Source organism: Otolemur garnettii, unplaced genomic scaffold, assembly GCF_000181295.1.
Source record: "Otolemur garnettii isolate 467f Iridium unplaced genomic scaffold, OtoGar3 scaffold00042, whole genome shotgun sequence".
NCBI lineage: Eukaryota > Metazoa > Chordata > Mammalia > Primates > Galagidae > Otolemur > Otolemur garnettii.
In genome coordinates this window covers 214604-227539 of record NW_003852437.1, presented here as the reverse complement: position 1 = coordinate 227539, position 12936 = coordinate 214604, and the positions used below count along the sequence as shown (strand labels likewise).

At 38.7% G+C, this 12936-nt stretch overlaps 1 protein-coding gene across 1 annotated transcript in view; it reads left to right on the top strand.

Annotated features, from left to right (window-relative positions):
- The window catches only part of PCMT1 (protein-L-isoaspartate (D-aspartate) O-methyltransferase), a 45693-nt gene that overhangs the window by 12954 nt on the left and 19803 nt on the right, over positions 1 to 12936 (top strand). The window contains exons 2-3 of the mRNA XM_023513501.1: positions 5507 to 5611; positions 8516 to 8547. Coding sequence (XP_023369269.1) covers positions 5507 to 5611; positions 8516 to 8547 — 137 coding nt within the window. The remainder of the gene's footprint in view (positions 1 to 5506; positions 5612 to 8515; positions 8548 to 12936) is intronic.

The window sequence follows — 12936 nt, the reverse complement described above, 5'->3', positions numbered from 1 at the left end:
TGGCGGGTCCGGGCTGGGGATTCGAACCCGCCACCTTAGGTGTACGTGGCTGGCGCCCTAGCCGGTTGAGCCATAGGCGCCGAGCCAACTCTGTCTCTTAAAAAACAAAAATTATAGTTTTTAGTAAATTCCATATGCCTCTATAGAGTAAGAAAAGAGCCAAAGAAATTTACATGAATTTAATAGATGTATATTATCTTTCTTGAGGAAGTAATTTCCTTAATTTACTTTGATTTTTAAAATGTGCCTTGAATATGTTTGATTCAAGATGTTGGACTTTAAGTATCCACTTAGAGAAGAGTGACTAAAGTAAATACAGTTTTAAAAGTCAATAAATAATTGGAATTATGGAGTAAGACTGCTTAACTTGAAAAAAATAGGGCTTGAGATAGTCACAATATATCTTCAAATGTGCAAAATAGGTTGGCTGGATAGAAAATTCAATATATTCTTTACATTTAGAGAATAACACTAACGGTGCATGTGAATGGGTTAGAAAAAGGAAGATTAATCTTAATAGAGGGACATTTTCTGAATGTGGAAGGGCTGATTTTGGAGCTAATAAGAACCTCATTAGTGGAACTCTTCTAGTAAAGAGAGTGGTACCAATTTATGAAGTTAGACTTGATAGCTTCTAGGGCCTCTTGTGTCCTTCAGAGTCTTTGAATCACCTCCCTGGAATTTGAAGTCATTTTGGTGCAAATGAACCACTCAAAAATTATTTTGGGAAATGAATTATAGAACTCACTAAACTATTTGAATATGTTAGTAGTAATACAGTGAAGTGGTCAAGAGAAGTCTAACTTCTGTAGAATGGAGAAATAATAATGCCTACTTTATAGGCTCATTAGAGACAGTATAAGATAGTTTATAAGTTCATGGTTTTTTTTTTTTTCGAGACAGAGTTTCACTTTGTCCCCCTAGGTATAGTACTATGGCATCACTGCTCACAGCAACCTTCAACTCTTAGGCTAAGCAATTCTCTTCCCTCAGCCTCCCAAGTAGCTAGGACTACAGGCGCCTGCCACAATGCCTGGCTATTCTTAGAGATGGGGTCCCGCCCTTGCTCAGGCTGGTCTCCAACTTGCTGAGCTCAGGCAATCCACCTGCCTCAGCCTCCCAGAGTACGAGGATTACAGGCATAAGCCACTGTGCCCAGCCTATAAGTTTGTGTCTTAAAAGAGATAGTTTAGGTAAAGTGTTAAGGGCTGTGTCTACTGCATGGTGAACTTTTAATAAATGATATCTCTATTATTATTGCTCTTAAAACTTAAAAAAAATACTTTCACTGTTTTATTATTATAATCTTTTAAGGTAGCTTGCCTAAACTTCTTTGGGTAAAAACAGTATTTTCTGTTGTTGGTTCTTTTTTTTTTTCTTTGAGACACTGCCCTGTCATCCGCGCTAGAGTACAGTTAGCATCATCATAGCTCAAAGCAACCTCAAACTCCTGGGTTCAAGTGAACCTCCTGCCTTACTTTCCCTTGTAGCTGAGACTACAGGCACATGCCTTCATGCCTGACTAATTTTTCTAGTTTTTATAGAGATGGGGTCTCATTCTTGCTTAGGCTGGTCTCAATTTCCTGTCCTCAAGTGATCCTCCTGCTTTGGCCTCTCACAGTGCTGGGATTACAAGAGTTAGCCACCATGGCTGCCCAATATTTTCTATTTGGTTGATTTATATAAAATTTATATTTTAAAATGGAAAGATCATGTAAATTTGTCTTTGCCAGTCTATGTCTGTTTGCAATCTTTTTTTTTTGTTTGATGTGTCTTTTTGCTAATTTTAAAAAATACTGTTATTTGGAAGGTTTGTATTTATACCTTTGTAGTGTCCTTAATCCACCATTTTCTTAACTTTTTACTATCTAATCTGCAGTATTAAATGTTATCCTTGATTCCTTCTATTAATATGACCTATTCAGTAGTCAATAATGTATTCTACTTTGCCTTTTTTTCTGCCTTCCATTGTTTTTAGTTTTATTCCTTCAACTTTGTCAAAACATATATTTAGGGGCTTTTATTTCCCCCATATTCCTATCCTTATTTTAGTCCATGCTTTATAATTGGATATGTGTTATTGGTGACATATGGTTGGTTGTTGGTTAGAAAAAGAACATCCTTTAAAAGATTTCTCAGGAAGGGTTTGTATGTATAGAATTCTCTGAGTTCTTGCACATTAAAATTTTTTTTCTGTAGTGTTGGTGTTTGATGGACAGTTTGGCTGGGTATAAAATCCTTGGCTTACCCTTTTTAAAAATCAGCTTTGTTGAGGAATAATGTACATAAAAATTTGCCAGTTTTAGGAATATAATTTGAAAAATATAACAAACACATGGAGTGTGTAACCACTACTGTAATCATGATATAGAACACAGAGGTCAGTGAGCTACAGCCCATAGACCAAATCTGGCCTGCTGTCCAATTTTATGATTATTTATTGGACCACAGCCACACTCTTTGATTTATATATTTGTCAGTGGTTGTTTTTGTACTACAGTGGCAGAATTTAGTGGTTACAGCATTGACTATATGGCATGCAAAGCCTAAAATATTTACTATTTGGCCCTTTGTAGATGTTCCTGATCTCTCCTGACACTTCTTTCACCTAAGAAGTTCCCTCATGTCCCTTTACAATTAATCTCATTCCTCCATTTCCAACCCCTAGCAACTATAGGTTGGCCTTCAGCCGCTATGGTTTTGGCTTTCCTAGAATTGTTATAAATGCAATCGTGTAGTATATAGTCTCCTTGCCTGGCTGCTTTCACTGAGATTAGTACTTCTGAAATTCAGTCATATTGTTGGATGTATCAGTAGTTCATTCCTTTTTCATTGCACCTTTTTTTGTTTAATTTTTTGAAAATGCTGCTTTATTTTTACTTTGCTTTGAATGTTGCTCTTTAAAAAATTGATGATCCAATTTTGCTTTTTTTCCCCCTTACCAGGTAATTTGATCTTTTTACCTTGAGGTTCTGAGAATATTTTTCCTCACCTTTAAAATCTAATAGTTTTATTAGAATGTGTTTTGATGTTAATCACCTTCTGGCAAATTTTCTTAGAGTATACTTTTTGTTTGTGTTTTGTGTGTGTGTATTGAGACAAGGTCTCACTATGTCACCCATGCTAGAGTGCAGTGGCATGATCATATTTCACTGCAGCTTCAAACTCCTGGGCTCAAAACTCCTCTTGCCTCAGCCTCCCGAGTACCTGGGATTACAGGTGCCCGCCACAAGGCCTGGCTAGAGACGGGTTTTGTTCTAGCTGCTTTTGAACCCTTGAGCTCCAGTAATCCACCCACCTGGGCCTGCCAGAGTGCTAGGATTATAGGCACGAACCACTGTGTTGGAGTCTTCTAAATATGACTCCTACTACCTTTACTTTTTGTACCCACGGGCTAATAGTAGCAGCAGGAGCTTTGTTGAAATTCCTTGCTTCTTTTTCTACATAAAGGAAATTTGAACTTTGGTTATTCTCTGTCTCCTAGTAATGTGATGGTATAGATAGATCATGTATAGTTTGTTTATAACCCGTTTTGATCTTAGGCTAAGGTTTTTTTGAGCTGCTGTATGGAGAAATTGATTCGCTGGTCACCATACCCTCCAGAACTTGGAAGCTGTATAGCTGATGAATAAATTCAATTAGTTTGCATAAATATTTTAAACTTCTCGTGATGCTTTTATTGAACTAGTCTCATTTTAAAATGGTCATTTAATCACACTACATTAATTTGCCTACATTTAAAATGTAGCCAAATGAAGCAAAGCATTTTTTTTTTTTTAGACAGAGTGTCACTATGTCGCCCTTGGTAGAGTGCTATGGCATTACAGCTCACAGCAACCTCAAACTCTTGGGCTTAAGCAATTGTCTTGTTTAGCCTCCCAAGTAGCTGGGACTACAGGTACCCGCCACAAAGCCTGGCTATTTTTGGTTATAGTTGTCATTGTTGTTTAGCAGGTCCAGACTGGGCTCAAACCTGCCAGCCTCAGTGTATGTGGCCAGTGCCCTACTCACTCAGCTATGGGCGCCAAGCCAGCAAAAGCATGTTTTGGTTAAAAACATTTATTTCTGAGTTATTAAATTAAAGTTTAAAAATTTATTTATTTGTTTTTATTTTTATTTTTTATAGAGACAGAGTTTCACTTTATTGCCCTCAGTAGAGTGCTATGTCATCACAGCTCACAGCAACCTTCAACTCCTGGGCTTAGGTAATTCTCTTGCCTCAGCCTCCCTAGCAGCTGGGACTACTGACGCCTTCCACAATGCCTGACTATTTTTTTGTTGCAGTTCAGCTGGAGCTGGGTTCAAACCTGCCACCCTCAGTATATGGGGCCAGCGCCCTATTCACTGAGCCACAGGCACCGCCCTATGAATTTAATTTTATGGATTTTAGATCTGTGAGGGTAGAAACTGTGTTCTCTGGTTTATTTTTATAAACCTACACATGAAGCACTGTGTCTGGTATGTGTTAAATAGTAAATATATTCAATGAGTAAATAAAGGTTTTTTTTTTGTTTGTTTTTTTTTTTTTTTTTTTTTAAGAGAGAGAGTCTCACTTTGTTGTCCTTGGTAGAGTGCTGTTGTGGCATCACACAGCTCACAGCAACCTCCAACTCCTGGGCTTAGGCAATTCTCTTGCCTCAGCCTCCTCAGTAGCTGGGAATACAGGTGCCCGCTACAATGCCCAGCTATTTTTTGTTGTTGTTGTTGCAGTTTAGCCGGGGCTGGGTTTGAACCCACCACCCTTGGTATATGGGGCCAGCGCCCTTACCCACTGAGCCATAGGCACCACCTGTAAATAAAGCTTTTTATTATGCAATAACTATATGTGTGGTGTCATGAGGGTTTCTGAAGTTTAATATTTATTTAATCTCAAAGAACTAATTGTTGAGGAAGCCAAGTATATAGTATTGGTCTTGCTTGCCCTCGTGAAAAAGTCACTTCTCCTGGGCTCTATAACAATATACCTGCCTGTTCTTCATCCTGCTCTGTGGCTGGTCCTTATCTTTGAAGGCTCTGCTTCCTTTGCTTATGTCCGAAGTGTTGGCTTTTGCTTTTCTTTTCTGTTTATTCTTACCTAGCCACTTATAATTCACTTCCATTGTTTCAGTGGCCATCTATATAAATAGAAATTTATATCTTTATCCTAGATCTCTTTTCTGAGCCCCAGATCTGTGTGTCCAGCTGACTGCTGGATATCTCCACTTCTAGGAGTATCCTTTTCTTCTTTAACATGATCCTTCCCCAAGATCTTTGAAATCAGTGAATGACATTACCCCTACTCCCTCCCCAAATCCAGTTACGTTCTAAATATAACTCAAATCTTCCTACTTTTCTCTGTTCTTAGTGTTAGTCATTATTAAAGACCATTTGCCATTACCTGCACCATTTCAGTAACGTCCAATCATGTTCTCTTCCAGTCTGATTTCTACAGCAGAACTAGAGTAATTATTCTCAAATACATCTGATCATGTCACTCTGTTGAACAAATTTGCCTCATCTGTTTCAGAAAATGGAATCATCAAGACAGATAAAGTATTTGAAGTGATGCTGGCTACAGACCGCTCCCACTATGCAAAATGTAATCCTTACATGGATTCTCCACAATCCATAGGTAAGCTTTAGAGTTCCAAAAAATATCACATTTTTCCTCATTCGTTGCAGTTTTTGTAAGTAGAAAAAGACTTGGACACATATTTATTACTATCTAATTTGCATTTTACAACTTAGAAAGATTCTTTTAATTTTTTTGAGGCAGAGTCTTACTTTGTTGCCCTTGGTACAGTGCTGTGGCATCATAGCTCACAGCAACCTCAAACTCTTGGGTTCAGGCAGTCAGTCCTCTTGCCTCAGCCTCCCAAGTAGCTGGGATTACAGGTGCCCACCACAACACCCAGCTATTTTTTTAGAGATGAGTCTTGGCTCTTTCTCAGGCTGGTCTCGAACTCCTGAGCTGAGGCAGTCCACCCACCTTGGCCTCCCAGAGTGTTAGGATTACAGGCATGAGCCACTGTGACTGGTATGACTTAGTAAGTTTCATAGATCCAAACTATAATAAGATAACATATCTTTTTATTTATTTTCTCAAACAGCAAATAATATGTATACAGAATTAAAACTTCTAGTTTTAGCTGAGGGCTGAGTTTTCCCATTAGATTGCTTTTCACATTAGCATTAATTTTTAAACTAATATTTAAAGGAAATGAGTGTGCTTAAGTTATTACTGACTTCTCTGTTTTACTTGGCCTGATTTTTTGGCTTGTGTTTGTTTTTACAAAGTCCCATATTTAACTCCTCCTGAAGCAGGTTTTGCTGAACTGCTGAGCCTTGGCAGTGGGCGCCTTTGAGGCTTAGAAGTGCCTCAGGATTCTGTCAGCCAGCTGCCATGCATACCTTCTTTTGAAGCACTGTTAACAGTCAGCAGAGAAGATCCTGGGGAGCTTCTGAACCCCGAAGGCACCTGCTACCACCGCTCAGTGAAAATTGCTTCAGAAGCAGAAAGAAGCAGGTAAATAAGTTTTGAGCCACACTGGAATAAAGTCTTCTTAAATCTTACATAATTTTTGAGCAACACTAAACGCTAAAAACCAAGAAAACATTATGTGAAATAACATCAGGTGATAAGATAAAGAATAAAATGAAGTAGTTTATTTGGTCTCTTGTCAGTTGATCTTGGTTTTTTTTTTTTTTTTTTTTGAAACAGTCTCTCCTTGGTACCCTTGGTATAGTGCCTTGGGGTCATGGCCCCACAGCAACCTCAAACTCTCAAGCGATCCTCTTGAGTGGATCTACTATAGGCACTTGCCACAAAATCCCGCTAGTTTTTCTATTTTTAGTAGAGATGGTCCTACTCTTGCTCAGAGTAGTCTTGAACTTCTGAGCTCAAGCAGTTCACCTGCCTTGATCTCCCAGAGTGCTAGGATTACAAGCATGAGCCACTGTTCCCATCCTTGGTTTTGTTTTTTTAAAGTTGCTAGAAATATGAAACAGTTTAATTTTCCATACCTATTATATGTGGAAGCATTTATTTATTTATTTATTTATTTATTTTTGAGACAGAGCCTCAAGCTGTCCCCCTGGGTAGAGTGCTGTGGCATTACAGCTCACAGCAACCTCCAACTCCTGGGCTCAAGCGAGTCTCCTGCCTCTGCCTCCCAAGTAGCTGGGACCACAGACGCCTGCCACAACGCCCGGCTATTTTTTGGTTGCAGCTGTCGTTGTTGTTTGGCGGGTCCGGGCTGGGGATTCGAACCCGCCACCTTAGGTGTACGTGGCTGGCGCCTTAGCCGGTTGAGCTATAGGCGCCGAGCCGGAAGCATTTATTTTTGATTTTTTTTTTTTGAGATAGAGTCTCACTTTGTCACCCTTGGTAGAGTGCTGTGGCTCATAGCTCACACACTTGGGCTCAAGCAATTCTCTTGTCTCAGCCTCCTAAGTAGCTGGGATTACAGGCACCCACCACAATACCTGGCAATTTTTTAGAAATGGGGTCTTGCTCTTTTGCTCAGGCTTGTCTCAAGCTCCTGAGCGCAGGTGATCCACCCGCATGGGCCTCCCGGAGTGCTAGGATCATAGGTGTGAGCCCCTGTGCCCAGCCCTGGAAACATCTTTTGAAATATAAATCTGAAGGGAAAGCAAGTAAAAAAATCTTCAGTAAGGTCTCAACTTACTGAAATTCTTATTTTTTTACCTAATTATACAGGAGAAGAAATTTTTAGGAGTAATGAGGCTTTTACTAGATGAGTATATTAGCCTTTGGCATGATTGGATTTTCAGCTTTTTTTTTTTTTTTTTTTTTGACACAGAGTCTCACTTTGTCACCCTGTAGAATGTTGTGGCATCATAACTCACAGCAACCTCAAACTCTTGGCCTTAAGAGATCCTCTTGCCTCAGCTTCCCCAGTAGCTGGGAATACACCACTATACCCAGCTAGTTACTTTGTATTTTTATTAGAGACAGAGTCTTGCTCTTGCTGAGGCTGGTTTTAAACTCCTGAGCTCAAGTAGTTCACTTGCCTGGGCCTCCCAATAGGCATGAGACATCACACCTGGCCCTATTGTATTTTCTAAATTTAACTGTTGTGTGTCAGTACTTTTTTTTTTCTTTGAGACTAAGAGTCTCACTATGTCACCCTCGGTAGAGTGCTGTGGCGTCTGTCACAGCTAACAGCAACCTCCAATTCCTGGGCTAAAGGAATTCTCTTGCCTCAGCTTCCCAAGTAACTGGGACCACAGGCTCCCATCACAATGCCCAGCTACTTTTTTTGTTGTTGCAGTTGATTAGCTGGCCTGGGTCGGGTTCAAACCTGCCACCCTCAGTGGGCTGGCACCGTAACCACTGTGTTATGGGAGCCCAGCCATGTGTATCAGTACTTTTAACAAAAGTTTTATTTTCCTGAGATCAGGGTAAAAGAATTACTGTGAAAAATAATGTATGGATGTTAAAAAGGTAATTATATGAAATATTCAATATATTTTTGTAGCTGAATGCATCAGTAGTTCTATTCTTGTTTTGCAGGTTTCCAAGCAACAATCAGTGCTCCACACATGGTAAGTTAACTTCGTTCCTCTGGTTACAAACTAAAGAGCGCTTTTTGGTAGACACTGTCAGATTAAAGTTTTGGTGGTTGTCATTAGGATCTATGACGTGTAAAAACTCTACATAAAAGATTGTTTAGGCTCAAGTGGCTAAGGCGCCAGCCACATACACCTGAGCTGGCGGGTTCAAATCCAGCCTGGGCCTGCCAGACAACAATGATGCCTGGAACAAAAAATAGCCTGGCATTGTGGTGGGTGCCTATAGTCCCAGCTACTTGGAAGGCAGAGGCAGGAGAATCACTTGAGCCCAGGAGTTGGAGGTTGCTGTGAGCTGTGATGCCACAGCACTCTACCTAGGGCAATAGCTTGAGGCTCTGTCTCAAAAAAAAAAATAAATAAATAAATAAAGATTATTTAGTGACAAGTTAATTAAAGGAGAGAATATGTTAAGTATTATAATGGACATGTTACAGAAATCTCAAGTTAAACATTATTTCACATGTAATTTTTTTTTTCCAGATTGATGTGAGAGTACATACAATTAGGTTACATTGTATTTCTTGGGAAAAGTCTGAGTTGTATTTGGGTCCTTCATTCAGGAGGTGTACCACATACTCCTACATTATACATGTTAGGTGGGAGCTTCCTGGAACCCCTTCCTCCTCTCTCTTGCCCTTTCTTGAATTTGTGTTTTTCCTCTTGGATGGTATTTCACATTTTATTTGGAAAATTCATTAGAGAATAGATAAGTATAGCAGCCATGCCATGTAGCTGCATAGGTCCTTGAGAAGGACCTATTTTAAGTGATTTAGAGCTTTTAATCTGTTAGGAATTATCTTGGGTTTTAAATGTCAGTATTTGAATGTGTACTCTATTGGATTTTTTTGGAAATAATAGCTTTTCTGATTCTCTGCAAGTATTTGGGGTTGGAGAAGCTCTTATTTAAACTTGCTACTAATAAATTCTGTATATGTATTTATAGTGAATTAACAATTAGAAGAAAAATTAGGAGACATAATTAAATAGAAATGGCTTTTTAAAACATGACAGAAAACCCAGAAGCCACTTTAAAAACCTGATCCATTTTGCGACATAACAATTTAGGATCTCTTCAGAAAGAAAAATACTATAAGCAAAAATTAAAGAAAAATATTACATATAACAGCAAAAGGCAAATTTCAATTTATGTTTTCACATACATACATGTATGTGTATTTCCTGTAATTTAATAAAAGACCAGCAAGCCCAAGAGAAAGTAGATAAAGTACAAGATTGATAGTTCATCAAAAAGAAATATAAATGACATTGACATTTAAACAAAAAGATGTCATCTTTGGTTTTACTTAATGAGTTGCAAATTAGCAGTACAGTGTAGAACCATTATGAGATTGTCAGAGGTCAAAAATTTTGATACTTACATTAGAAAGGGGAAATAGTCACATACTTCTTTTGGTGGGAGAGTTAATTGAGTGTTTTTGGAAGGCAATTTGGCAATATCTGTCAAAATGTGAAATGATAACTTAGACTCCTCTGTTTTATTTCCAGATATTTAGCCCATAGAATAGATAGAGTACAAAATGACTTAAATAAAGTTATTCAGTGGCATATTGTTTATAATTAGCAAAAAAATAGCAATAACCACTAATAGTCTACTAATAGTGGATGGTTAATAAATCATAGTACAGATGCTCCTCAACTTATAATGGGGATAATAGGGTTATGTCCTAAAATATCCATCATAAGTTGAAAATACTGTAAGTACCCGACCAAACAGTGTAGCCTACCTTAAACATGCTCAACACACTTACATTAGCCTACGTATGTATTTTTTCCTATGGGAATGAAAACCAAAAATGATTTTTTTCTAAGAGAATTTGATGAGTTGAGGCATGGTAGTGGACATGAGATCTGCTTTTCACCATATACTTTTGATTCATTTTCAATTTCTTCATTTTTGTTAAACCTTAGAATAGTGATGACTTTTTAATGCATTACCTATTTGAATAAATTCGTGATTAAAAGGAAAAGTTATAGGCAGTGCTTATAGCTCAGTGGGTAGGGCGCCGGCCACAAACACTGGAGCTGGCAGATTTGAACCCGGCCTGGGTGTGCTAAACAACAATGACAATTGCAACAAAAAAATAGCCGGGCATTGTGGCGGGTGCCTGTAGTACCAGCTACTTGGGAGTCTGAGGCCAGAGAATCACTTTAAGCCTAAGAGTTGGAGGTTGCTGTGAGCTGTGATGCCACAACACTCTACCCAGGGTGACATAGTGAGACTCTGTCTCAAAAAATAAAAAAAAGAAAAAAGAAAAGAAAAAGAAAGGTTATAGTCTTAAGATACCCCAAACGTTTGAACTACTCCTTAAAGTGAAAGATTTATGCAGAAACATTCACCTAACCCTAAAGTTTATTTTAGAGAACTAATACCCAGCACATTTAGGAAATCGACTGGAGGGGTATGTTTTCAAGTGTTAAGGGAAATATTGTGTGATTCCCCCAACCTCGAAGTTTGGTTCTGGGTGTTCACTTCACTGCCAAACAAAACATGGCAGTTACTCCTTGGGAAAGGATTTCTTTTTTTAAAAAAATTTATTTTTTTGGAGACAAAGTCTCATTTTGTCACCCTGAGTATAGTGGCTGTGGTATTATTGCTCATAGCAACCTCAAACTCTTGGACTCCAAAGTTCTTGCTTCAGCCTCCCAAGTAGCTGGGACTACAGGTGCCCACCACAATACTCAGCTATTTTTAGCAGAGATGGGGTCTCGATCTTGCTCAGGCTGGTCTCTAGCTCCCGAGCTCAAGCAATCCACCTGACTCAGCCTCCCAGAGTGCTAGGATTACAGGCACGAGCCACCACACTTGGCCAAAAGGATATATTTTTTAACAACAAATCCCTCTGGCTTTATTCATATAGTATAGAATTCATCCTTTTAAAGTAAATAATTTTGTGATTTGTAGTCTATTCAGGATTATGCGAGTATCACTACTAATTTCAGAACATTTTTTTCACTGCAAAGAACTATATCCATTAGCAGTTTCCATCTCATAGTCTGCTAAAGTCTGGCAACTACTGATCTACCTTTTGTTTGTATGGATTTGTCTAACTTTGGACATTTTGTGTAAATAGGGTCATGTAGGTCACTATGGAAGTTTTGAGACAGTGTTATGCTTCATTATTTTACTTCCCAGAAACACAGTAGTATCCTTTCTTTTCTTTCTTTCTTTTTTTTTTTTTTTGAGACAGAGTCTCACTATGTTGCCCTCAGAGTACTATAGCGTCACAGCTCACAGCAACCTCAAATTTGGGCTTAAGTGATTCTCTTGCCTCAGCCTTCTAAGTATCTGGGACTACAGGTACCCACCACAATGCCCAGCTCTTTTTTTGTTGTAGTTGTCATTGTTGTTTGGCAGGCCCGGGCTGGGTTCGAACCCACCAGTTCTGGTGTATGCGGCTGGTGCCCTGGCCACTGAGCTACAGGCACCGAGCCCAATAGTGTCCTTTCTGATTCACCTGTGCAAGTTTCAACTTGCTGTGCTTATTGGTGTTGCTGGGAAGGTTTCATTTGTTTCTGTCCATGCAGATTTTGCATTTCTTGATTTTTGTTCATGTTAAAACATTTGTAATGACCCATGTATGTGGTCTTTTGTGACTGGCTTTTTTAGCATAATGTTTGCAAAATTTATTCATGTTGTAGTACGAATCCTTTTTATGGTTGAATAATATCCCATTGTATGGATATATACCATATTATGTTTAACTGATCATGGACATTTGAATTGTTTCTACTTTTTCGCTAAATAATACTGCTTTGAACATTCACGTACAAGTTTTTATTTCTCTTGGATATATACCTAGGTACATGAATTACTGGGTCATATGAGAACTCTGGGTTTAGCATTTTGAGGATTGAAAGTAGCTAGCTGTACCATTTTCCAGTCCCACCAGCAGTGTGTGAGCATTCTAATTCCCCTACTTGTTAGCATGTGTCATTGTCTGTCTGTCTTTTTTTTTTTTTTTTTTTTGAGATAAGATCTTGCTCTGTTGCCCAGGCTGGAGTATAGTGGCATAATCAAAGGTCATTGTAACCTTGACTTCCTGAGCTCAAGTGATCCTCCTACCTCAGGTGTGCCACCAGCCCTGGCTCACTTATGAATTTTGTACACATGGGGGTTTCACTGTGTTGTGTTCATGCTGGTCTTAAACTCCTGGCCTCAAGTGACCCTCCTGCCTTGTCCTCTCAGCGTGCTGGGATTACAGGCCAAGCCCAGTTGTGCCTTTTTTTTTTTTTCTTTTGTCCATCGTAGTTTCTTTTTGTTTAATCATTCAGTCCAAAATGTCAAAATGTCCCAGTTTCTATGAAGTGGTATCTCATTGTGTTTGTTTTTTTTTTTTTTTT